General features: G+C 41.6%; 1 protein-coding gene and 1 long non-coding RNA gene across 19 annotated transcripts in view; one reads left to right on the top strand and one right to left on the bottom strand.

The window, feature by feature from the left end:
- The window catches only part of LOC147366993 (uncharacterized), a 93,647-nt gene that overhangs the window by 64,087 nt on the left and 3,308 nt on the right, over window positions 1-26,252 (top strand). For 4 of the 9 annotated variants that reach the window (XR_015169681.1, XR_015169683.1, XR_015169690.1 and 1 more), the window contains 5 exons: window positions 16,989-17,101; window positions 18,708-18,759; window positions 20,629-20,788; window positions 23,593-23,750; window positions 24,589-24,755. This is a non-coding gene — a long non-coding RNA (uncharacterized LOC147366993). Of the gene's footprint in view, window positions 1-15,596; window positions 15,781-16,988; window positions 17,102-18,707; window positions 18,760-20,137; window positions 20,789-23,592; window positions 23,751-24,588; window positions 24,756-26,252 lie in introns of all 9 variants that reach the window. The other 5 variants (XR_015169682.1, XR_015169686.1, XR_015169687.1 and 2 more) reach the window with 4 other exon arrangements.
- Window positions 3-26,252, bottom strand: part of PIP5K1B (phosphatidylinositol-4-phosphate 5-kinase type 1 beta) — a 345,687-nt gene continuing 319,437 nt past the window's right edge. For 4 of the 10 annotated variants that reach the window (XM_086415454.1, XM_086415453.1, XM_086415459.1 and 1 more), the window contains one exon: window positions 24,563-24,785. In XM_086415454.1, the coding sequence (XP_086271580.1) occupies window positions 24,578-24,785 (208 nt within the window). In that variant the 3' untranslated portion in view covers window positions 24,563-24,577. Of the gene's footprint in view, window positions 754-13,664; window positions 13,983-20,595; window positions 20,664-24,562; window positions 24,786-26,252 lie in introns of those variants that run through there. The other 6 variants (XM_086415457.1, XM_086415462.1, XM_086415461.1 and 3 more) reach the window with 3 other exon arrangements.

Here is a 26,252-nt window from a genome sequence, read left to right as displayed (position 1 = left end):
AATTGAGAACAAAATATTTTATTTCTCTCAATAAAACTATAGTTTACAATAGTATTTACTAAATAAATTATATAATTTCTCTTTTACAAGCAATAAACTAAATCACAAATATTTCAAAGACAATGTATGTACACGACATAAGGCCTTTTATAAATAGCTTTGCTTATCTCATTTCACTAGTAAACAGTGAAAAAATCTTTATAGAAGCTAATTTTCTATAAAGTATATGCAGACCTATTACACTGATCTTTATATGAAACCAATTTAAACTTTTAATGACATGGGCTATGATTATAACTTTGCAAAAAAGAATAGAATTTAGACTTTATTTACCATTTTGCATGGATGGATCTTTAAAAAATATATGCGCAGATTACATATGTTGCTTATGGATAATCACTGGATGCATGCAAAATGAAATAATGCAAGTGTCAATAGGAAAATAGCACTTCCAAGTCCAAAAAGGTGATTGGCAATGGTATAGAAAGCAGCTTAAACAGAGTTCATGCAGTTCTTCACAGTTCAGCAAGCAACAGCAAATGCCAGAAGAGTGTGGTATTTTTCACATCTGCTGATCAGCCTTTCCGCCAAGGCTCCCCTGACATCTTGCAGACTCCAAGTCCAGTTGATTATGATTCTGTGCGTAGTGGGGTTCAGCTGTTTCCTTTGGGTAATTCTGGAGTGGAGAAACTTCTTTACCACGACTGTGTTCATGTCTCCTCCATCTGCCAAGGTGGTCACCATTTTCACTTACTGGGTGGGGAAAAGGGGAAGGAGATGTAAGGCTAAGTTTTGGCATTGATTTATAATGGTGCCTGATGAGTAGGAACACAAGTTCATTCATTCTCTCAATGACTGGTACCTGAGAAACATGCAGGTAGAAGTGGGAGGGCAATAGGCCTGGGATGGATTCTTTTTTTTTAAGATATTTTAATTAATTAATTTGGCTGCACTTGGTTTCAGTTGAGGCACGTGGGATCTTTCAGCTGCGGCATGTGCTATGTATCTAGTTCCCTGACTAGGGATCGAACCTGGTCCCCTGCACTGGGAGGGTGGTGTTTTAGCCCCTGGACCACCAGGGAAGTCCCTGCGATTGATTCTTTTGCAATGATAAGCATCTAACTTCTCCAATATCTAAATTCCACCAAGATTTATCAAGTTCTACCACATCACAGCTCAGGGCTAGGGACTTGGAAGGAAATAACGCTGACTAAGCCCTGCAAGGGCACAGTGCTTTGGGGCTGTCCTGTGGTATATTGGTCCTGAAGTAAATCAGAGCAACCTGAACATGGTCTGGAACTCATGGACCCTGTGCTCATTTTCACACACTGTCCCTGTCGCTGGGGAATAAAAAATACGTCCAGCAAATATCAGACCTAAAACGGTAGCCGCTTAAGATCAGAGGCAGCTAATTCAGCCTCTGACAGTTGTACTAGGCTATATTTATGAGAAGTGGTACCATGTTCAGGAAGATGTAACTGCATATATCTATTGATCCTCTAATTATTACAGGACAGTATCCAAGTTACCATCTTTGTACTTCATTTGTTCTATCTGTAAAATGAGAGTAATAAATCCTGCTTTATAAGTGATAAACTTTTTTTTATAGGAAAATAGTGTCTGGGTACAAATATACATACAGGGTACACACAAATTATATACATATCATTTAGTGCCTGGCATATGTTAGTGTCCCCAACATAATGGTTAAGAAGGTTGTAGCTGGGACCACAGACATTGTGTGGCCCAACACAGTCATCTGGAGACTGAAAAAACTTGAGTCCAAAGTTTGAAATGACTGAAAATTATTAGGAAAGAAACTGTGTCAAACAGGATTTTGTTTAAAAGTGAGTATTTCCTCTTGTAATTTGAGACTTTTGAGTTGTAACTTTTATTTACCACTTTGTTTAATAGTTGAGACTGCTCCCTCTTATTAATCAAAATTGGAAAGGTTCACCTGCCTAAGTGTACAACATGTTCACACTACTACTCAAGCTGTATCTGAAAGATTATTTGAGTATTAAGCGGTGTGTGCTCTAGCAGTGGGCAAAGAGGAAGTTGCTCCATTTCTCAGGACAGATGCCTGTAAGGTCGACTTCATTTAGGCTTGACCAGTGGCATAAAAACACCCACATAAAACTACAAGTTTCTTCTAATTAGATTTGAGTCCTGCTTTCTTTAAAACCAAAAGGAGGTGATAGTTCAGCTCTACTTATCCGGTAGATCCCAGCTGGGGTTCCGTGTCTGGTTTCCAGTGCCAAACTGAGGCGGACACTGACCAATCTGAGCCCTGCCTGAAAGAACCATCAGCTGAAGGTCTCCAAACCCAGGACCCCATGGAATTGGTTAAAACCTGGGCTTTGGGTCTAGAAAATAAAGAGATTTAAAGACAGAACGTAACAGTTGTCTTTGAATATCTGAAGACTCACTTTGGGGAAGAAAGAGGTACTCGCTGAGCTGTCACTGCAAGTGTGACACTGTCACCAACAGTAGTGGCACAGGCGGCTGTGATCCTCGGGGCAGGCAGGAGCACCAGAACATGTGAAGTGAGCAAGCTGGGAAAAGGGTCACCCTCTCAATCTCCTTCCATCAAGTGCTGTGATACTCAACAGTGCCCCCCGACCCTAGGAGCCCAATCTTTCATCTGTTGAGACTCAAGTGAATGTGTCAGTCATTCAGTCACATCCGGCTCTTTGAGACCCTATGGACTGTAGCCCTCTAGGCTCCTCTGTCCATGGAATTCTCCAGGCAAGAATACTGGAGTGGGTAGCCATTCCCTTCTCCAGGGGAGCTTCCTGACCCAGAAATCGAACCTGGGGCTCCTGCATTACAGGCAAATTCTTTACCATCTGAGCCACCAGGGAAGCCAAGGGTGAGAAAAAAAGACTCCAAGACCAGAACTGGGACAAATTTGTAGAAGCCAGTTTTGCTTCAATGTGGAAATGTTTTCTAACTAAAGAAATGAGTGGTCTCTGAGGGAGGAGGCCAGGTGAACTGGCCTCTGGGTGGAGCTGAGGCAGTGGACCCAGGGTGGCAGGGAGGCACGCGATGACTGGTGGCCAGTGACAAGGGCTCGGGCAGTCGTGGGGGGTGGTCCTGGGTCAGATGATCACAAAGTTCCATTACAACCACAAGATTCTATTAAATACTGCTTGTAAAATAACTTAGAATATTGAAAATAGTTACTGGTTTATATAATAAAAACTACATGAAAAGAAATGTAATATTGTGTTTAACCAATTTTATGAGAAATTTGTAATTCAGTAAAAAAATCAAACAGTATTATAATGAAATATAATTTCCTTAGTATTAAAAATAATGAATTATTTCCAGCTCTGGTCATTAAAACTCCTGTATGTTCACTAAATTTTTAATTTTTAAATGTAATTTAAATTTTTTCTAGCTTATGAAGGGGCTTCCCAGGTGGTGCTAGTGGTAAAGAATATACCTGCCAATGCAGTAGATACAAGAGATGCTGGTTCAATCCCTGGGTCAGGAAGATCCCCTGGAGGAGGAAATAGCAACCCACTCCAGTAGTCTTGCCTGGAGAATTCCATGGACAGAGGAGCCTGGTGGACTAAAGTCCATGGGTTGCAGTCGGACATGACTGAGCACACACACATACATGAATAGTTTATATTTACAATGCTGTGTTAGTTTCAGGTATACAGCAGAGTGACTCAGTTATACATATATCTGTTCTTTTTTAGATTCTTTACCCAAATAGGTTTTTACAGATTGTTGAGTAGAGGAGCTCCTTGTAGTATATAGTAGGTCCTTGTGGATTTTCAATATAGTAGTATGTATATGTTAATCCAAAACCCCTAACTTATCCTTTCCCCTTTGGTAACCATTAGGTTGTTTTCAAACCCTGGCATCTGTTTGTATTTTGTAAATAAGTTCATTAGTTTCATTTAATATTCCATATATATGTGATATATTTGTCTCTTTCTGATTTATTTCACTTAGTATGATAATCTATAGAATTGCCTTTGTGGCTGCAAATGGCATTATTTCTTTTTTATGACTGAGCAATATTCCATTATAATCTATACTACAATATTCCATTGTATATTGTACTCCGTCTTCTTTATCCATTCATCTGTCAGTGAACACTTAGGTTGCCTCCTTGTCTTGGTTACTGTAATTAGAGCTGCAGTGAACATTGGGGTGTATGTACGTTTTTGAATTACAGTTTTCTCTAGATATATGCCCAGGAGTAGGATGACTGGGTCATATGATAGTTTTATTTTTAGTTTTTTTGAGGAAACTCCATACTGTTCTCTGTAATGGTTGTCCCAATTTACATTCCCATCAACAGTGTAGGAGGGTTCCCTATTCTTCACACCCTCTCTAGAATTTAGTTTTGATGGTCAGAAAGGTGATACCTCATTGTAGTTTTGATTTGCATTTCTCTAACAATTAGTGATGTTGAGCATCTTTTCATGTGCTTTTTTGCCATCTGTATATCTTCTTTGGAGAAATGTCTATGTAGATCTTCTGCCCATTTGTTGATTGGGTTTTTATTGATTGATTGATATTGAGCTACATCAGCTGTTTGTATAATGTGGAGATTAATTCCTTGTATGTCTTTTTTTCCCATTCTGTACATTGTCTCTTCATATTGTTTATGGTTTCCTTTGCTGTGCAACAGCTTTTAAGCTTAATTAGGTCTCATCTGTTTATTTTTGTTTTTATTTTCATTACACTAGGAGGTGATTCCAAAAGGAGTGTAGCAATTTACATCAAAGAATGTTCTTCCTATATTTTCCTCTAAGACTAGAGATCTTTTCAAGAAAATTAAGATACCAGGGGAACATTTCATGGAAAGATGGGCACAATAAAAGACAGAAATGGTATGGACCTAACAGAAGCAGAAGATAATAAGAAGTGGTGGCAAGAATACACAGAGGAACTATACAAAAAAGATCTTCACGACCCAGATAATCATGATGGTATGATCACTCACCTAGACCCAGACATCCTGACATGCAAAGTCAAGTGGGTCTTACGAAGCATCACTATGAATAAAGCTAGTGGAGGTGATGGAATTGCAGTTGAGCTATTTCAAATCCTAAAAGATGATGCTGTGAAAATGCTGCATTCAAATGCCAGCAAATTTGGAAAACTCAGCAGTGGCCACAACGCTGGAAAAGGTCAGTTTTCATTCCGATCCTAAAGAAAGGCAATGCCAAAGAATGCTCAAACTATCAGACAATTGCACTCATCTTACATGCTGGTAAAGTAATGCTCAAAATTCTCCAAGCCAGGCTTAAACAGTATGTGAACCATGAACTTCCAGATGACCAACCTGTATTTAGAAAAGGCAGAGGAACCAGAGATCAAATAGCCAACATCCATTGGATCATGAAAAACGGAGAGTTCCAGAAAAACATCTACTTCTGCTTTATTGACTATGCCAAAGCCTTTGACTGTATGTGATCACAACGAACTGGAAAATTCTTCAAAAGATGGGAACACCAGACCACCTGACCTGCCTCCTGAGAAATCTGTATGCAGGTCAAGAAGCAACAGTTAGAACTGGACATGGAACAACAGACTGTTCCAAATTGGGAAAGGAGTATGTCCAAGCTGTATCCTTTCACCCTGCTTATTTAACTTATATGCAGAGTACATCACGAGAAATGCTGGGCTGGATAAAGCACAAGCTAGAATCAAGATTGCTGGAGAAATATCAAAACCTCATATATGCAGATGACACCACCCTTATGGCAGGAAGCAAAGAAGAACTAAAGAGCCTCTTGATGAAAGTGAAAGAGGAGAGTGAAAAAGTTGGCTTAAAACTCAACATTCAGAAAACTAAGATCATGGCATCTGGTCCGATCACTTCATGGAGAATAGATGGGGAAACAATGGAAAGAGTGACAGACTTTATTTTTTTGGGTTCCAAAATCACTGCAGATAGTGAGTGCTGCCATGAAATTAAAAGATGCTTGCTCCTTGGAAGAAAAGTTACGACCAACCTTGACAGCATATTAAAAAGCAGAGACATTACTTTGCCAACAAAGGTCCATCTAGTCAAGGCTATGGTTTTTCCAGTAGTTGTGTATGGATGTGAGAGTTGGACTATATAAAGAAAGCTGAGCACCAAAGAATTGATGCTTTTGAACTGTGGTGTTGGAGAAGACTCTTGAGAGTCCCCTGGACAGCAAGGAGATCCAACCAGTCTATCCTAAAGGAAATCAACCCTGAATATTCATTGGAAGGACTGATGCTGAAGCTGAAACTCCAATACGATGGCCACCTGATGCGAAGAACTGATTCATTGGAAAAGACCCTGATGCTGGAAAAGATTGAAGGCGGGAGGAGAAGGGGGTGACAAAGGATGAGATGGTTGGATAGCATCACCGACTAGATGGACATGAGTTTGAGTAAACTCTGGGAGTTGATGATGGACAGGGAAGCCTGGCATGCTTCAGTCCATGGGGTCACAAAGAGTTGGACACAACTGAGTGATTGAACTGTACTGAACCGAAGAGCTTTATAGTAGCTTGTTTTACTTTAGGTCTAAGTCATTTTGGGTTTTCTTTTGTGTATGGGGACAGATAATGTTCTAGTTTCATTCTTTTACATGTTGTTGTTCGTGTTCACCAAGTCATGTCCAACTCTTCATAACTCCATGGACTGCAGCACTCCAGTCTTCCCTATCCCTCACCATCTCCTGGCGTTTGCTCAAGTTCATGTCCACTGAATCAGTGATGCCATCCAACCGTCTCATCCTCTGTCTCCCTCTTCTCCTTATGCCTTCAATCTTTCCCAGCAGTAGGGTATTTTCCAGTGAGTCAGCTATTCACATCAGCTGGTCAAAGTATTGGAGCTTCAGCTTCAGTCTAAGTCATTCCAAAGAGTATTCAGGGTTGATTTCCTTTAGGACTGACTGATTTGATCTTGCTTTCCAAGAGACTCTCAGGAGTCTTCTCCAGCATCACAGTTTAAAAGCATCAATTCTTCAGTGCTCTGCCTTCTTTATTGTCCACATCTCACATACATACATGACTACTGGAAAGACCATAACCTTGACTAAATGGACCTTTGTTGGCAAAGTGATGTCTTTGCTTTTCAACACTCTGTCTAGGTTTGTCATCACTCTCCTGCCAAGAAGCAATCATCTGCTAATTTCATGGCTGCAGTCACCATCACAGTGATTTTAGAGCCCAAGAAGAGGAAATCTGTCCCTGCTTCTACCTTTTTCCCTTCTATTTGTCATGAAGTGATGGAACTGGATGCTACGATCTTAATTTTTTTACTATTGAGTTTTAAGCCAGCTTTTTCACTTTCTTCTATCACTCTCATCAAGAGGCTCTTTAGTTCCTCTTCACTTTCTGCCAGGAGGGTGGTATCATCTGTATATCTGAGGTTGTTGATATTTTTCCCAGAAATCTTGATTCCAGTTTGTAACTCATCCATGCAGCATTTCATATGATGTGCTCTGTGTATAAGTTAAATAAACAGGGTGACAATAAACAGCTTTGTCATACTCCTTTCTCAATTCTGAACCAGTCAGTTGTTCCATACAGGGTTCTAACTGTTGCTTCTTGACCCACATAAAGGTTTCTCAGAAAACAGGTATTCCCATCTCTTTAAGAGTTTTCCACAGTTTGTTATGATCCAGACTGTCAAAGGCTTTAGCATAGTCAGTGAAACAGAGGTTGATGTTTTTCTGGAATTCCCTTGCTTTCTCTACGATCCAGCGAATGTTGGCAATTTTATCTCTGGTTCCTCTGCCTTTTCTAAACCCAGCTTGAACATCTGGAAGTTCTAGTTTCACATAATGATGAAGCCTAGCTTGGAGGACTTCGAGCATAACCTTACTAGCATGGGAGATGAGTGCAACTGTCTGGTGCTAAACATTCTTTAGTATTGCTCTTCTTGGGAATTGGGATGAGGAATGACCTTTTCCAGTCCTGTGGCCACTGCTGGGTTTTCCAAATTTGCTGACATATTGAGTGTCTCACTTTAATAGCATCATCTTTTTAAGATTTTTAAATAGCTCAGCTGGAATTCCATCACCTCCACTAGCTTTATTGGCAGCAGTGCTTCCTAAGGCCCACTTGACTTTGCACTCCAGAATGTCTAGCTCTGAGAGAGAGGCTACACCATTGCGGTTATCCAGGTCATTAAGATCTTTTTTGTACAGTTCTTCTATGCATTCTTTCCATCTCTTCTTGATCTCTCTGCCTCTATTAAGTCTTTACTATTTTTGTCCTTTATTGTGTCCATCTTTGGCAGAAAGGTTTCTTTGATATTTCCAATTTTCTTGAAGAGATATGTAGTCTTACCCTTTCTGTTGTTTTCATTTCTTTGCATTGTTCATTGAAGGCCTTTTCTCTCTCTCGCTATTCTCTGGAACTCTGCATTTAGTTGGGTGTAACTTTCATTTTCTCCCTTGCTTTTTGCTTCTCTTCTTTCCTCTATCATTTGTAACACCTCCTCAAACAACCACTTTGCCTTCTTAATTTCTTTTTCTTTGGGATGGTTTGGTTTGCTGCCTGCTGTACAATATTACAGACCTTTGTCCACAGTTCTTCAGGCACAGTTTACTAGCTCGAATCCTTTGAATCTATTTGTGACCTCCACTGTATATTCCTAGGGGAATTGATTTAAGTTGTACCTGATGGCCTAATAGCTTTCCTCACTTTCTTTAGTTTAAGCCTGAATTTTGCTATGAGGAGCTGATGATCTGAGCCACAGTCAGCACCAGTATTGTTTTTGCTGACTGTATACAGCTTTCCCATCTTTGGCTACAAAGAATATAATCAATCTGATTTTGGTATTGGCCACTGGGTGATGTCCAGGTGTAAAGTTGGCTCTTATGTTGTCGAAAATGGGAATTTGCTATGACCAGTGCATTCTGTTGACAGAATTCTGTTAGCCTTTGCCTTGATGCATTTTATACTCCAAGGCCAAACTTGCCTGTTATTCCAGGTATCTCTTGACTTCCTACTTTTGCATTCCAATTCCCTATGATAAGTAGGACATCTTTTTTGGTGTTCTAGGTCTTGTAGATCTTCGTAGAACTGATCAGCTTCTTCAGCATCAGTGGTTGGGGAATAGCCTTGGATTACTGTGATGTTGAATGGTTTTCGTTGGAAATGAACTGAGATCATTCTTTCATTTTTAAGGTTACACCCATGTGCTGCAATGTTCCCAGCACCACTTATTGAAGAGACTGTCTCTACTCTATTGTATAGTTTTTCCTCCTTTGTCATAGATTAATTGACATGGGTACAAGGGTTTATTTCTGGCCTTTCTATCTTGTTCCATTGATCTATTAATATATTTCTGTCTTTGTGCCAGTACTATACTTCTTTGATTACTGTAGCCTTAATAGTATAGTCTGAAGTCAGGGAGCCTGATTCCTCCAGCTCCGTTTTTCTTTCTCAAGATTGCTTTGGCTATTCAGGATCTTTTTTTTTTTTAAGGATCTTTTGTATTTGCATAAAACTTTAAAAATTTGTTTCAGTTCTGTGAAAAATGTCATTGGTAATTTGATTGGGATTCCACTGAACCTGTAGGTTGCCTGGAGTATTATAGTCATTTTGACAATATTGATTCTTCCAATTCAAGAACATGGTATATCTTCCCATCTGTTTGTGTCATCTTATGAGATGGTCGGATGGCATCACCAACTCAATGGACATGAGTTTGAGCAAACTCAGGGAGATCATAAAGGACAGGGAAGTCTGGTGTGCTGCAGTCCATGGGGTCGCAAAGAGTCGGACACAACTAAGCGACTGAACAACAACAAGTTTCTTTCATCAGCATCTTAGTTTTCAGAGAACAAGTCTTTTGCCTCCTTAGATAGGTTTATTCCTAGGTATTTTTTTCTTTTTGATGCTATGGTAAATGGGATTATTTCTTTAATTTCTCTTTCTGACCTTTCATTGTAAGTGTATAGAAATGGAACAAATATTTAAAGTTAATTTTTATTGGAGTATAATTGCTTTCCCTGGTGGCTCAGATGGTAAAGAATCTACCTACAATACAGGAGACCCCGGGTTCGACCCCTGGGTCAGAAAGATCCCCTGGAGAAGGAAATAGCAACCCACTCCGGTATTCTTGCCTGGAGAATTCCATGGACAGAGGAGCCTGATGGGCTATAGTCCTTGGGGTTGCAAAGAGTTGGACATGACTGAGTGACTAACACACAATTACTTTATGATGTTTTGTTAATTTCTTGCTGTACAGCAAAATGAATTATCCCATGTATACATATACTCCCTCTTTTTTAGATTTTGTTCCCATAGGTCACCACAGAGCATGAGTGGAGTTCCCTGTGCTATACGGTAGAGTCTCATTAGTTCTGTATTTTATAAATCATAGTGTATATATGTCAGTTCCAATCTCTGAATTCATCCCACCCACCTTCCCCTCTTGGTAACCATAAGTTTGTTCTCTTCATCTGTGACTCTACTTCTGCTTTGCAAATAAGTTCATCTCTACTATTTTTCTAGATTCCACATACAAGTGATATTATACAGTATTTGTGCTTCATTTTCTGACTTCCTTTACTCTGTATGACAGCTCCAGGTCCATCCACATCTCTGTAATTGTATTTCATTCTTTTTAATGGTAAGTACTATTCCATTGTGTATATGCATCACATTTTTATCCATTCCTGTCAATGGACTTTTAGGTTGCTTCCATGTCCTGGCTATTGTAAATAGTGCTGCAATGAACATCACAGTGAACATAAACCTTTCGGATTATGGTTTTCTCTGGATATGTGCCCAGGAGTGGGATTGCTGGGTTTTATGGTAGCTCTATTTTTAGTTTTTTAAGGAACCTCCATACTGTTCTCCAAAGTGATAGTACCAATTGACATTCCTATCAACAGTGTAGGAGGGTTCCCTTTTCTCCACACCCTCTCCAGCCTTTATTGTTGATGATGATGGCTATTATCAACAATTATATCACCTCACTGGTATGAGGTGATATGTCATTTTTTTTATTTGAAAATGCAACAGGTTTCTGTATATTAATTTTGTATCTGCAGCCTTATGAAATTACTGATGAACTCTCATAGTTATCTGGTACCATCTTTTGGATTTTCTGTGTATAGCATCATTTTATGTTAACTTCTTTTCCAATTTGGATTCCTTTTTTCTTCTCTGATTGCCATGGCTAGGACTTTCAAAACTGTTTAATAAAAGAGGTAAGAGTGGACGTTCTTGTCTTATTCCTGATCTTAGAGGAAACTGCTTTCAGCTTTTCACTGTTGAGTATGATGTTAGCTGTGGCTCTGTCATATATGACCTTTATTATATTGATGTAGGTTCCCTCTATGCCCACTTTCTGGAGAGTTTTTATCATAAATGAGCATACAATTTTGTCAAAAGCTTTTTTTTCATCTATTGAGATGATCGTATGGTTTTTATTCTTCAATTTGTTAATGTGTATCACACTGATTGATTTGTGGATATTGAAGAATCTCTGCATCCCTGGGATAAATCCCACTTGATCATGGTGTATGATCCTTTTAATGTATTGTTGTATTCTTTTTGCTAGTATTTTGTTGAGAATTTCTGCATCTACATTCATCAGTGATATTGGTCTGTAATATTCTTTTTTGTGGTGTCTCTGTCTGGTTTTGGTATCAGGGTGATGGTGACCTCCTAGAATGAGTTTGGGAGTGTTTCTTCCTCTTCAGTTTTTTGGAATAGTTTCAGAAGGATAGGTGTTACATCATCTCTAAATGTCTGATAGAATTCACTTGTTAAGCCATCTGGTCCTGGACTTTTGTCTGTTGAAAGTTTTTACTTGTGAATGGTCTGTTCATATTTCCTATTTCTTCCCGGTTCAGTCTGGAAGATTGTACCTTTCTAATAAGAATTTTTCCATTTTGTCTAGGTTATCTATTTTATTGGCATATAGTCACTTGTAGTGGTCTTGTATGATCATCTGTATTTGTGGTATCAGATTTAACTTTTTTTATTTCTAATTTTATTGATTTGAGCTCTTTTTTTTTTTGATGAGTCTAACTAAAGGTTTATCAATTTATCTTTCCAAAGAACCAGCTTTTAGTTTCATTGATGTTTTCTATTTTGTCTCTATTTCTTTTATTTCTGCTGTAATCTTTATAATATTTTCCTTCTAATTAATTTGGATTTTGTTTATTCTTTCTCTAGTTGCTTTATATGTAAGGTTAGGTTGTTTGAGGTGCTTTTCCTTGTTTCCTGAGGTAAGACTGTGTGGCCATAAACTTCCTCTTAGAACTGCTTTTGCTGCCCAAGAGCTCACACTAATGAGTATTCCCTGGGGCCTCCACCAGTGTCCTTGCCCCCAAAGTGAGTCACAGCTGACCCCCAGGCCCTGAGGAGACCCTCCAAGACCCACAAGTAGGTCCAGCCTAGGCGCTTATGGACTCACTGCTTTGCCCGGGGTCCCAGTTCATGTGAAACCTGTGTGCATCCTTCAAGAGCGGAGTCTCTGTTTCCCTCAGACCTCTGGAGATCCCGCACTCAAGCCCCACCGGCCTTCAAAGACAAATGCCCTGGGGGCGCCTCCTCCCGCTGCCAGAACCTCAGGCAGGGGAGCCTGATGTGGGGCTTAGAGCTCTCACTCCTGTGGGAGAACCTCTACGATACATTGATGTTCCAGGCTGTGGATCACCCACTGGTGTGTGATTTGATTTTGTTGCTAATGTGCCCCTCCTACTATCTCACAGTGGCTTCTTCTTTATCTCTTGGTGTAGAGTATCTTTTTTGGTAGATTCAAGTCTTTTTTGTCAATGGTGGTTGTCCTGCAGTTAGTTGTGATTTTGGTGTTTTCATGAGCAAAGGTGAGCAAGTCCTTCTACTCTGCCATCTTCTCGAATCATTCCACTGGAATTTTTTTTTTAAACTGGAGGGTCTTGTTGCAGTTTCCGTAAACTTCATTAAACACCCACTCTCACCCCCCAGGTACAAGGATGTCAAAGTTGGTGAGAACTGCCAATTCTATACCCATGTTCTAATGTAATCCTGGAATGACATGTTTGGTTACCTGAAAGTATGCATTATAGGTCTTTAGGTCTTAAGCAGTATCTCCCTGATTATAAACTTGGCCACAATGAGAAGAAGGTGATTTGATTATCTCATATTTAGTATAAAGTGTTCAACAATTTTCCTTTCTCCAAGTTATAATCCACAAATCCTTTATTAACCATCAGTGAAGAGACAAAGTATCAGCTGTCTATCTACACTGGGAAGAAACTCATAGCTTGAGTTTATTCTTCAAAATATGGTACGTGTAGGACCCCCTCCAGCTCTCCAACACAGAGATGGGCTCTTCAGGTATTACTTCTGCAAACACTAGCAACTTCTTCGGAGGTACTGAAACTCAACCCTCTGCTCACCTGATGGCTTTGGAAGTAGAAACAGGAACTGGTGCTTTGGTGGGAGAACCCAGCCATATCTCAGGGAAGCATGGACAGACAGAATGACATTTGAGCTCTTGTCATCAACTGCTCTTGTATGTACATGTACATAATCATCTGTCCACACAGATGCCAGGGTTCCCTAAGCATGTGATGCTCTGCGAAACTGCAATATGTTTTAAATTCTGAGACCTGAAGGAAAAGGTGTGACAACGGTTGGTGTGAAAGGAGTATTTAGGTATTTCTGTGGCCTAAATCCTTAGCATTATTTATCCACATATGTTGGTTTGTGGGTGTGTGAGAGGTTCATATGTTTATTTCCACTTAAACTCAGGTACTTCTATGACTGAAACTGTACAATGCACACAAAGGAACACAGCAAAACAAAAGTAGTCTGTTTGCTAAAATCAAAGCCCTTTCTGAGGGTGGACCCCACTGTGGGGCAGCCAGGTTACCCCAGGGGTCCCCCTGAAGTAGATCACTTCATGATGGGCCAAGTTTTTGGAGGGTGACTTTTTAGAGTGCTTTGCCGAGGGTGTCAGGGGTGAGACGTTCCTCTTCTGAGGCCTCACTTCTAGGCTCATTTCCATCCCTCCCTTTTTTCCTGAAAGAAACACATACACACCCTCAGCCTACTGTTTAAAAGGCATATTTAGCCAATAGAATTTCATAAGATCTGGAACGTGCTGTGAGGGGATTTAAGGGCAGAGCTGAAACAAAGCAGAGTTTCAGGACTAAGATGAAACATGATGATGTGGCTAAGATGACCACACTAAATAGTCCCTGAGGCCTCATTGTTCTGTGAGCTCCTGACCTTCATGGGTGACGTTCTTTTTTAACCATAGTTGCCTCACAGTTCAGCCCCAGGGTCCCACGGAAGCATGATCTTTTCCTCTCTGGGGTCCAAGGGCAGCCCCATTCTGATTTTAAGTTGAAATTCTTTGCCAAAATACCCCTGAGGAAGAAACTGATTCCTCTCCAGGCTATCATAGGTGGCAAGTCCCTTATTTCCTTTTCCTGTTCCAAGCCCCTCTTCCCCAGCCCTGTTTCCTTGGCCAATGTTCTGTTGCCATGAGAGCACCTACCAATTCATTCTGCCTCATGCCCTTCATTTTAGTCCAAACTGCATTGCCACCAACACGCAAGCAGCTCCACAGGGTCTCACCCCTATCATCCCCTGGGGCCCGGTGTCCCCTCCTTCTCTGGGTTCACGAGATTGCCTTCTCAAAGACCCTTGAGTTTCTGAGGAGCCACCATGTACTCTGGAATTTTTCTTCAAACATCAGGCTCTGTGTTTTCATTTTATCATATTCATATCTGCCCCGTATTAGGATACTTCACAAGGCATGATCACTTGGAAATAGATTGGAGTAGGAGATTTCTCTTTGAACAACAGTAGTGGGTGTCCAAAAGCTCAGCATTTTTTTAAGGAGGTGAACAAGTACAGACACTAATGCTACAGGAATCGGGACACAGTCTATGTATGGAGTCCAGTCACACTGGTATGGGGTTTTTATAGGTAGGAAGCTTTCTCCCAGCTAAGTTTCTTACCTTAGTACTTAAAAAAAAAATTTAGACTCAGACTCAGGGGTGAAATTATTCTTTCCCAAGAACCAGGGACGAAAGGGCCTTCATTGAGAAGCCTTGAGGCAAAAAGTGGACCTGGAATGACCTTGGAGGGTACGTACAATTTGGAAGAAAACTAGCACATTGTGCCGATCATGTAGAATGTTTGTTGAATCCTGAATGCTGGCAGCACACGGAGTCCCAGGCCTTCTGCCAGCCTTCCAATGCCCTATCAAAGTGTTCCACACCAACCAGCAGATAGATTACTGATAAGATGAGAACAGACCCAAGAAAAACCTGGCACTGATTCTGGATGTCTCGAGGGATGGATTTAGGATTATGGCCTCTCATTTCAAAACTGTTAGCATAGCAGCAATATTTTAACACAGTTCCCGGCCTGATTGATTTGTTTTCCAAAGACCTAAGAGAAGCTGGAGGGCATCAGTGATTTATGTGGCTGACAGTTCTACATTGGACTTTACAGTGACTGTTGCTAATTGTAAATCGAAATGGTTACCTTATTATCTAATGTATCACATAGCCCTGGGGCTGCAACTGAGTCCACTCTGGACAATGTGGGGAGGGTAATATGGTACTGCTGCTGCTGCTGCTAAGTGGCTTCAGTCGTGTCCGACTCTGTGCGACCCCATAGATGGCAGCCCACAGGGCTCCCCCATCCCTGGGATTCTCCAAGCAAGAACACTGGAGTGGGTTGCCATTTCCTTCTCCAATGCATGAAAGTAAAAAGTGAAAGTGAAGCCACTCAGTCGTGTTCGACTCTTAGCGACCCCATGGACTGCAGCCCACCAGGCTCCTCCATCCATGGGATTTTCCAGGTAAGAGTACTGGAGTGGGGTGCCATTGCCTTCTCCTAGCTTCATTCAAAAGGGAGCACTGCCTTGGGATGAGGCCACTGGTTTTTCTCCCTGTGCAGAAGGAAAGGGTGAGCTCCCAGAGACCCCCTAGCCATAGCCAGAGGCTGCACCCCTATCAGGCCTTTCCCTTCCATCACTTTTCTTGGTACCATTTTTTTCTTCACAAAAACACAGTAGCCGGCATGGATTGCATTGTGCCTCCCAGTTCCCCTTGGCCCATTCATGTGTTCAAGCTTTAACCCCCAGTACTACGGGAGTAAGGGAGTTAAAGTCAGGTCATTAGGACTGGCCCTGATCAGATATAACTGAGATGCTTATAAAAAGGAGAAATTTGAACACAGAGATAGGCACACAGAAGGAAGACACAGGGAGAAAATGGCCATCCACAAGCCAAGAAGGGAAGCCAGAAAGAGATCCTCCTCTTACAGCCCTCAGAAGGGATGAACCCTGCCAACACCTTGACCTTGAACTTCTAGCTTCCAGAACTGTGAAACAATACATGCAATTCTGTTGTTTATGCCACCCAGTTTATAGCACTTCATTATGGCAGCCCTAGGAAACAGATACAGTACTATTACTGGGGTTTACAGAGTTTTTTTTTTTTTTTTTTTTTAAATAAGGACCTATATTTGAATTTTATTATGGTGGTGCTAGTGGTAAAGAACCTGCCTGCCAATGCAGGAGACTCACAAGAGACACGAGTTCAATCCCTGGGTTGGGAAGATCCCCTGGAGGAGGAAATGGCAATCCACTCCAGTATTCTTGGAGAATTCCATGGACAGAGGAGCCTGGCGGGTTACAGTCCATAAGGTCGCAAAGAGTCGGACACGACTAAAGTGACTTAGCACGCACACATACGCACACATACTTAACCGTATATTCTATTGGGAGCTACCACAAAAGCTTTAGTCCCCTGCAGGTAGAATGGCTGTAAAGAACAGGCTGTCAAAGACTGAAAATGAAAAAAAGGCTTTTTCACCCTATGTTTGTTGATACTTCATTAAAGATGCTGACTAAGCAGTAAAAAGGATTTTTCTGTGTTTAACCCCCAAATTGCCATAGGGCTTACAAAGAGGCTCAAGTGTATCTGGCCTTGATGGATGAGAAGGGCATGCTAGGATCCTAGGGAAAATTAGCACCTTCATTTTTATGTCTGATTGTAATTGCAGCCTCCACTCCAACTTGAAAGGTGGTAGATGTCTGTCAGAGGGAACTGCCTTTGCTGTTTGAAGGATGTACCCCAGCCAAACGTGGGTTCACAGCACCAAGAGGCTACCATAAAGTAAGTACATGGAGTGGAGACAGTCCTCCAAGCCTCACACTCGCACTTAGATTTCAATTCCAGGACCTCAATCAATCCTTATCCAGGTTGGTCAGAGGCACCTTCTTACCACGAGGTGGCAGTAGTGCCTGCTGTAGGAACCCAGTCCCATATCCAGTTGACAAATGTAGGTGGTAAGGTTCACCTTAGAATCAAATGCATTTTTCCTAACTGGCCAACCATCTTAGGCGCTCTTAGGGGAGAGCTTTCCCTTCCGTTTAGCACAGAAGGATTATAGGGTGTTCAGAGCTGAAGGACCCTGTCGACAAGCTGACTGGGTCTCAGCCTTGAATGTGTGGGGAGCTTTTAAAAATACCAGTGCCCTGCTCCACCCTCAGGGATTTTCTCTCTAACACACAGTATGTCCCCAACATATGACTGTATCTGTTAATACATTCATTCACCTGATACTTTTTTGCGAGGAGACCACAATAATTTGGGAACATATATCCAACCTCATGTCCCTGGTGGCTCAGATGGTAAAGAATCTGCCTGCAGGGCAGGAGACCTGGGTTTGATTGCTGAGTTGGGAAGATCCCCTGGACAACGGAATGGCAACCCACTCTAGTATTCTTGCCTGGAGAATTCCATGGACAGAGAAGCCTGGTGGGCTACATTCCATGGGGTCATGGAGAGTCAGACACGACTCTGATGAGCGACTGATACACACACACACACACACGCTAAAGAGCGTCTGTGTGCCCTTTCACATGTCCTCAGTAAGGTGTTGTAGTTGGTTGACTAGTGTCCCCTGAAAATTCACATCCACCTGGGGCCTTGAAATGTGATCGTATTCAGAAATACGGTCTTAGCAGATATAACCTAGTTAAGATAAGGTCATCTGGTATTAGCTGCTACTGCTACTACTAAGTCGCTTCAGTTGTGTCCGACTCTGTTCGACCCCATAGACAGCAGCCCACCAGGCTCCCCCGTCCCTGGGATTCTCCAGGCAAGAACATTGGAGTGGGTTGTCATTTCCTTCTCCAATGCATGAAAGTGAAAAATGAAAGGGAAGTCTCTCAGTCGTGTCCGACTCTTCGTGACCTCATGGACTGCAGCCTACCAGGCTCCTCCATCCATGGGATTTTCCAGGCAAGAGTGCTGGAGTGGGTTGCCATTGCCTTCTCCTCTGGTATTAGGGTGGGCCCTAAATCCAGTGACAGGTGTTATCACAAGAAGAGAGGACACACAGAGAGTCCCAGGGTGGCAGTGTGAAGACTGGGGAAGAGATTATAGAGTATTGCAAGTGGAACAATGCTCAGGACCACTTGACCAGAAGCCGGAAGAAGCCAGGAAGCATCCTTTCCTAGATCCTTCACAGGTAGCAGGGCCCTGCCAACATCTTGACCTTGGACTTCTTTGACTTGGAGACACATTTCTGTTGTTTAAGCCTCCCAGTCTGTGGCACTTTGTCGTGGCAGCCCTGGGAGCACAGGCAGAGAAAAAGGGAAGCTGGGCGCTCGTCTCATCCGCATGCCATCTGTCACGTCAGAGGGGCCTTATTTTTTACTAAGTGGACAGTACGTAGGCATTCTCCCTTCTACTCACTTTTCCCATTCCTCCTCAGGTCCCCGGAGTGCGAATGGTATGAGGGACAGCCAGCTCATGAGGTCCCACAGGTATGATTTAAACTTACTTTCCCTAAAGTTTTCATTTCCCTAAATTCTTTTGAATTTGCTTTTTTTGTTTCCAGAAGGCTCAGGGCCTGGTAGTCCCCAGGTTCATACCATTAGAATCTGTTCTTCCACAAACACACTCTTCCCAAGAGTTGAAAAGGCTTATTAGGAGACTAGCAAACACTGGTTTCCTATGATGAGGGAGAAGATGGAAATTGAAAGCAGAGAAGCGACAAGAAGATTCTGGAGGGAGTGGGGAAGGAGAGAGAGCCTGGTGTTGAGAGGTAAAGACAAAGAATAACAGGGGCCCCCAACGAGGGCCTGGATGAATAGGAATCTTAGGCGAGCTTGAGAGCAAAACCAGCCTTGAGAAAGGTGGAAATCAAGCTGGCCTGTGAGGCCACGATTCACTATAAAGCCAGGACAAAAAGAAAAGAACTACCATAGCTCTGCAAATCTGTCATCCAATTAACTGTGGGCCTAATTTAACTGAAAAGCCAGTATGCCTTTATAACTCCAATTCTCTAAGCTAATCCTTAAACAGCAGTTTAATGCTGTTTGTTAAAAAAAAAAATCCCACAGAGACCTAATCCAGACTGACGGATTGCCTCATTAATTTGAAGCTGGCGTCACTCTTGTTTGAGGATGAATCCTTTCTAGGTGCCGTGGGGTGCAGGCAGTCAGATCCATTTTGTCAGCTTTTTCCACCTGTCTCAGAAATGTTATTTGGTCAGTGACTTAAAAGGATCAAACCCTCTTTGAAAAGCGCCCTATTTTTTGCCCTTTCTGAAATCTCTTCCTTTCTCAACCATGTGGTCAGACAGTGGAAGAAACTGGCATTCTGGTGAAACTTCTAAACCAAAGGCAGCCACTGCCTCTCTCTTCCTATTTCGATCACACTAAGACCTACCAGAAACATGAGCAGCATCTCTGGTTGGTGGGGATGTTAGCTCTCTGCGGAGAAGCAACAGAATTGCCACTGTTTCAAATAAACATCCTTTGCAGCCAGTGCTGGCTCAGGCAAGGAATGATTCCAGAGACCCAACGCTTCACATACAAGTCATTAATGTCAATGTCAGGAAAGTCAAGTCCAGAAATGCATTGCCAAAAAGTTCCACCGAGTTTTCTAGGACCCCCATGACCTAATTTAAAGTGTCTTTCTTTTTCTCTCAAGCTTTTTTTTCATAGATAATAGTATGATAAGCTGTTAATTCAATCATTTTCGCTTCTCTGCCACCCTTCATCCCATGATCAGAGAGTATTATTAACCACCCTGAAGACACATTAAATAACCAAGCTGTCTGACAGCTGCATATCAGAACACTAATCGCCAATACTGGCTTGGCTAAAAAAAATGGCTTAACTGTTTCTTTGCCCACAGCTGTTTTTGCACTTCAGCCATCGTGCAGAAACACACATCTGGATGATCGGATATATTATTGGGAGGCTGCTAATACGTAAAGTGTAAAGCAAAAAGGGCATGCCTTCAAGACTAAATAACAGAAGCAAGAAAACTTATTTTGTGGCAGCCCTCTTTCACTTCTCTATTATTTAATAAAGCAGTTCCATTATCTCCTACCTGCCCACCCATTCCCAGTTAGTCATAAAAAAGGACACTCCCACCCACATTTTTCAGCTGCACTGCCTTCGTTGCTTGTTCCTCTTTGCACTAACACCAAATGACAGCTACCGTGATCAGTGCCTTAGAATATCAGATGATTCAAAAAGCGGAATCGGGCCCTATTATGAAGACGGCATGATTGGCCATTTAAAATCAAGAGCCTGCTCATCTCTGCTGTATTCTTTTAAATACTCCAATCTGTGTCATCAACTCAATATTCAGTGGAAAACATCTCTTTGGTTATTGGACAGAATCTTAAAAAACCCGATGATGTGAGTATTTGAAACTGAATCAGATAGCCTGGAACGACAGCGTGAGGGTGAACAGCCTTTTTCCAAGAAATAACTAGGAACGTGGAACCTGAAGCAAATGCTTGAATAAGGATAATGGAACAACTAGCAGCCATTTAAGGTAACCTATCCTTTTAATTTTATGTCAAACTACTGGAAAAGGCAGAATAGCTAGCCTAATTTACATGCACATAATGGGAAGAATCTTATTTTTTAATTAGAGGATAATTGCTTTACAGTGTTGTGGTGGGCTCTGCGGTACAACAACATGAATCAGCCATAAGTATACATATATCCCCTCCCTCTTGAGCCCCCCTCCAACCCTGCCCCCATCCCACCCGGGTAGGTTGTCCCAGAGCACCGATCTCAACTCCCTGTGCGATACAGCTGCTTCCCGCTACCTTTCTACACATGGTGGTGTATACGTCAACGTCAACGCTACTCTCAATTCACCCCACCCTCTTCCCCCCCATCCCAAGTCTGTTCTCTCTGTCTGCATGTCTCTTCCTGCCCTGCAAATAGGTTCATTACTATCATTTTTCTAGATTCCGTATATATGTGTTAGTATACATTTTTCTCTTTCTGACTTAACTTCACTCTGTATTACAGGCTCTACATTCATCTACCTCACCACAACTCACTCAAATTCATTCCTTTTAATGATTAATATTCAACTGTGTATATGTACCACATCTTCTTTATCCATTCATTTATTGATAGACATCTAGGTTGCTTCCGTGTCCTAACTATTGCAAATAGTGCTGCAATGAACACTGGCTTACATGTGTCTTTGAATTATGGTTTTCTCAGGGTATATGCTCAATATTGGTATTGCAGGGTCATATGGTAGTTTTATTCCTAATTTTTTAAGGAACCGCCATAGTATTCTCCATAGTGGCTATATCAATTTACATTCCCACCAACAGTGCAAGAGGGTTCCCTTTTCTCCACACCCTCTCTAGCATTTATTGTTTGTATATTTTTTTGATCATGGCCATTCTTACCAATGTCAGGTGATACCTCATTGTAGTTTTGATTTGCATTTCTCTAATAATGAGTGATATTTATAAATGCATCTTTAAAAAGAAATTTCTTATGTTGTCTGGTGTGCATAAATCAAGTGTATATTTTAAAGAGATATAAACAATATTGTCCATTAGTATATAAATAGTAGCACTAGCAATTGGTAGCACAACCAACAATTCTTAAAGGAGGAGAAACATTATAAGAAAAATTTGTGTTTGGTTACAACACCTGGTATAATATCACCGCAGAAACTTTCAACTGCCCTTTCAGTAAAGATGGCTATGATTAAGAGGATTCTAATCAGGTCAAGAGGAAGGAGAGACAACGATGCTGGCAAGATTGGTTTTCCTTTCTGATGCTTTTCTTTGCTATCCATTCTTTCATAGTGTGGAGGCAAATGAAAATATTGAAGGGAGGGCAGTGAGTTGCGTCCTCTCAGATTGGAAGAGCATGCAAAATAATCTCCAGAGTGAAAACACACCCTAGAAATATAAGTTAATGGTGCAGAATTTTCTGAATGTGTTGCCACAAAAGTTGAAATACTGTGAAGGTTGATGGTAGAATGTGTGATGAAACTGCAATATGAAAAAACAGCTTATAGCTATTCTGAGGGGGAAAAAAACACCTTATTTCTGGAACTCCTTGTAGTTTAGAATAGGCCATGGCCAGTCAGAGCTGGAAGGGGTCTTAAGAGGTGATTTAATGATCCATTTCATAGATGAGAAAACTAAGGAGCAAAAAGGGTGATTAATTGACCATCAGTGATTAATCAGAGGCAGAGACAAGCATAGAATCTCAGTGCCTATTTCTAATTAGTCCCTGTCTCATTTGCTTCTGCACAAGTAGAAGGGAATAAGTTAAAGTACTAGAACAATGGTGTGGGAGACCAGTTCTGGGGATCCATGAGGTCACCCTATTTTCCTATTAATACTAAGATGTATTTGCCTTTCTCATTCCCTCTCATGGGTGCACAGTGGAGTACAGTCACATGCTGGATCATGCCAGATGAATGTGGAAGCAGACACCCAGCTTCTTACAAGAGGGATTGCAAAAACGTAAAATAATGCCATTCTTTTCACTAAGCTTATTTTCATTCTGAAAAATCGAAATTTTCATAAAAATATATTTAACATTTTAATAGTTGTTTCAAATCAATATTTTTGAAATTTCTCATTTTAATTTTAAAAATACAAAATGTTGATAGATATAATCCACATATACAAAAGCTATTTGGGATCCTCAACTTTTAGAATATGAAGGGATCCAGAGATCAAAAGGTTTAAGAACTGAGGCAACAAAAACTTGAAAAAATAGAAAGGATGAAAGAGGAATTTTATAAAAACTAAAAATCCTCACTCCTTCCTTTTTGGATCCACTTCTTGCCTTCGTTAGGAGCATGATTCCAGTGAGATGGATACATCAATCAGGAACAACTACAGTGATGGGGGCTTCATGGGCAATATTACAGTGATGGGGGCTTAGGTAGGAGCTGGATTTGAATTTTGGCTCTGCCACTTGAAAGCTCTGAGAACTGATCAGTTAAGCCCCAGGTTCCTCGTCTGCATGAATGGAGGCAAGTAGAACACCTACCTTATGAAAGGGTTAGTGTAAGAAAAGCATTGGTATAGTGCCTGCCTATGGTATATACCCAGTTTGGCCATTATAATTATTGTTCAAAATACTCTGCTACGAAAACCTACTGAATGGGAGAAGGCATCTGCAAATGATATGTCTGATGATGGTTTAATATCCAAAATATATAAAGAAGTCATACAACTCAATTTATATATATATATATATATGAAACCTGTTTATTTATATATATATTATGTTATACGTGTATATACATATAAAAAACCTGATATATAGATTATGTTGTTTATATATATATACAACCAGGTTAAAAAATAGGCAGAGGACCTGAATAAGCAGTTTTCCAAAGACCTATAGATGGCCAACAGGCATATGAAAAGAGGCTCAACATCACTAATCGTCAGGAGAATGCAAATCAAAACCACACACCTGTCAGAATGGCTGTTATCAAGCAGCCTTGTAAGGTAGGTGTTAATTCCCTCTTTTGGTCAATAAGAACACAAAGAGTTGCCAGAGCTACACCCAGTCCTTACTCAAAACCCGCCAACCCTTTCCTTCAGTAGGAGTTAACATAAATCCTTTAAGTCACAGGATCCAGAGATAAGAAAGGAAGTTATAAGGAGAGAAGTAAAACCCAAAAACCCAGATGGAACCAACAGGGACCAAATGGTGATAAATCTGACCTCAAACACACCCTGATTCTCATTAAACACTGATTTTACTACATTAGTGAATTAAATGACATACCCACTGGTGGTCACAACTGGAAATTAAGGACCAAAAAAGGATAAAAAGAGTGGCACCCTACTCCCTCAAACATCCCAGTCCCTTCCCACATAGACTACTGCACATGCCTCCACTTAGCTTCATCTCATCCCTCCTCCTTTTGTCTTTACTCTTTAAAATCAAACCCTTCTCACCACATGGGTGAGAAGCTGACTTGTGAACTATATATATTCTCACCTCTCCATTCTTCGGCCATTGAACAAGGCTTGCACTGCACTGATCTCAGCTTTGGCTTCATTATTTGGCTACACGAACCCACACGTCCCCCACACAAGTGGATACAATTGAGTCAAAATAGATGTTAGTTTGTGAAGAATGAGGCCAAGGTGCCCCAGTTGGCTTCAACAATAGGGGATTTGCTCTCATTACATATGATGATTTAGGATTTTATCCTCGATATTCTTCTGTGTGCTGTTCTATAAGAACTATGGGATGACATAATTTGTGAAAAGACACACTGTTTGTAGAAGTGATGGGGTGCCATTGTTTAAAACTCAGATATGCCTTACCTTACAGAACTTGTTCTTGTATGAGCTATGGCCTGGATCCATTTGTAAACGAGGAGGAAAAGAAGGGGAAGAAACCAGATCTTACTTACTAAATAGACATCAAGCACGGAGGCATCATCTTGCATTTCCAGAGCATCTGGCTCAGAAGTCAAGTAGATGGTCCCCTCTTCCAAGGTAAAGGTGGAATTGGAAGGTAACCCTTTACTGGAAAAATAAGGAAGAATGATGAGCATGTGGCCTTCAGAACAAAATCCAAGGACCCCTCCCAAGTGGTGGCTGAGGTGGGTGAGCTTTGGGGGAAAGAAAAATGTGGGGTGTTTGAAGGAGATACGGTCACACCTAGAGGTATGTGCACTTATGTCTGAAGAATCTGGCTTTATTGGCAGTGCCTTTTCTCTGTCAACTTCAGTGCATGAGACACTTTGTATTTCTGAGAGGTGATCTGTTGGCCCCACGCCTTGTGAGGGTGGACTTCTGGCAATCTAGAGGCCCATCTCCAGCTCTGAATAGTTAGCTCTCACTGCTTAAATCCTTTTCTCAACAGTATTGATGTTTTTCTAGCTTATAGATGATAACCTGATCCCTCATTAGCATTGATTTCTTTCTTTCTTCAAACCTAAAAGTGCAGCAGAATCCCCTTGCGGGCTTGTGAAAGCCCAAACTCCTGGGCTCCACCCCCAGAGTTTGATTGGGTCTGACATGGAGCCCATGGTAACAAGCTCCCAGGTGATGCTCTTGCTGCTGATTCAAGGCCGACATTTGGAGTAATAATGAATTACATAAATACAGAGCTCTGTTATCATGTGCTTTGTGAGGACAGTTGAGATGGACCCTTCCTAACAAGGATAACAACAAAAGCCAAGGGAACCCAGGTAGACAGCACTGGAGTCCTTTATGGAAGGGAAGCCACCTTGTTTGGTCATGATATGACAACCAGTGTTAAGGAAATGGTCCAATAGTGTAAAGAACCTGCCTGCCTACGCGGGAGATGCAAGAGACACCGGTTCCAGTGCTGGGTCGGGAAGATCCCCTGGAGTAGGAAATGGAAACCCACTCCAGTATTCTCGCCTGGAGAATTCCATGAACAGAGGAGCCTGCTGGGCTAAGTCCACGGGGTCCTGAAGAGTTGGAAACGACTAAGCGCGCACACACACTAACATTGAGTTCAGTTCAGTCGTTCAGTCGCGTCTGACTCTTTGCGACCCCATGGCCTACAGCTAACATTGACAATGTTTAAATTGGGAATTTAGTAGCTCAGGAATGTACAGTCTTCCCCCCTACTGAAATAAAAGTTAGTTATATTTGTAACCTGTGGAGATTTTCCATGTGGTTTTCAGGAGCAAAATATCTACACACAGTGGTGGAAGAGCCTGGTGTTGGTGTTAGAAGAGGGGGGCTAGGGGGCTGGCTGGCAGCCACGTGGGACAGACCTGGCTGGGGCTTTGCCTGGGCACCAGGGCTGAGAGCAGGAGAGGAGAAGTCTGGCCTCCCCACTCACCTCCCCATCACCAGGACCCATCACCCCCGGGGGCTGAGCTCTCAGCTCGCTCCATTGAAAACTCCCACCTAAAGTCACCCCCTGGGCTTCTTGTCTGAGCTTCCCAGATAGATAGGTGACTTACTGAGGACATTATACCCCTCAGTCCTCCATCTTCTGCGCACGACACATAT

This window comes from Bos grunniens, chromosome 8, assembly GCF_055505025.1.
Source record: "Bos grunniens cultivar Pamir isolate PY7600 chromosome 8, Bosgru_T2T1.0, whole genome shotgun sequence".
Classification (NCBI taxonomy): Eukaryota; Metazoa; Chordata; class Mammalia; order Artiodactyla; family Bovidae; genus Bos; species Bos grunniens.
The sequence above is the reverse complement of the archived record's forward strand: the minus strand, read 5'-3'. Positions and strand labels throughout refer to the sequence as shown.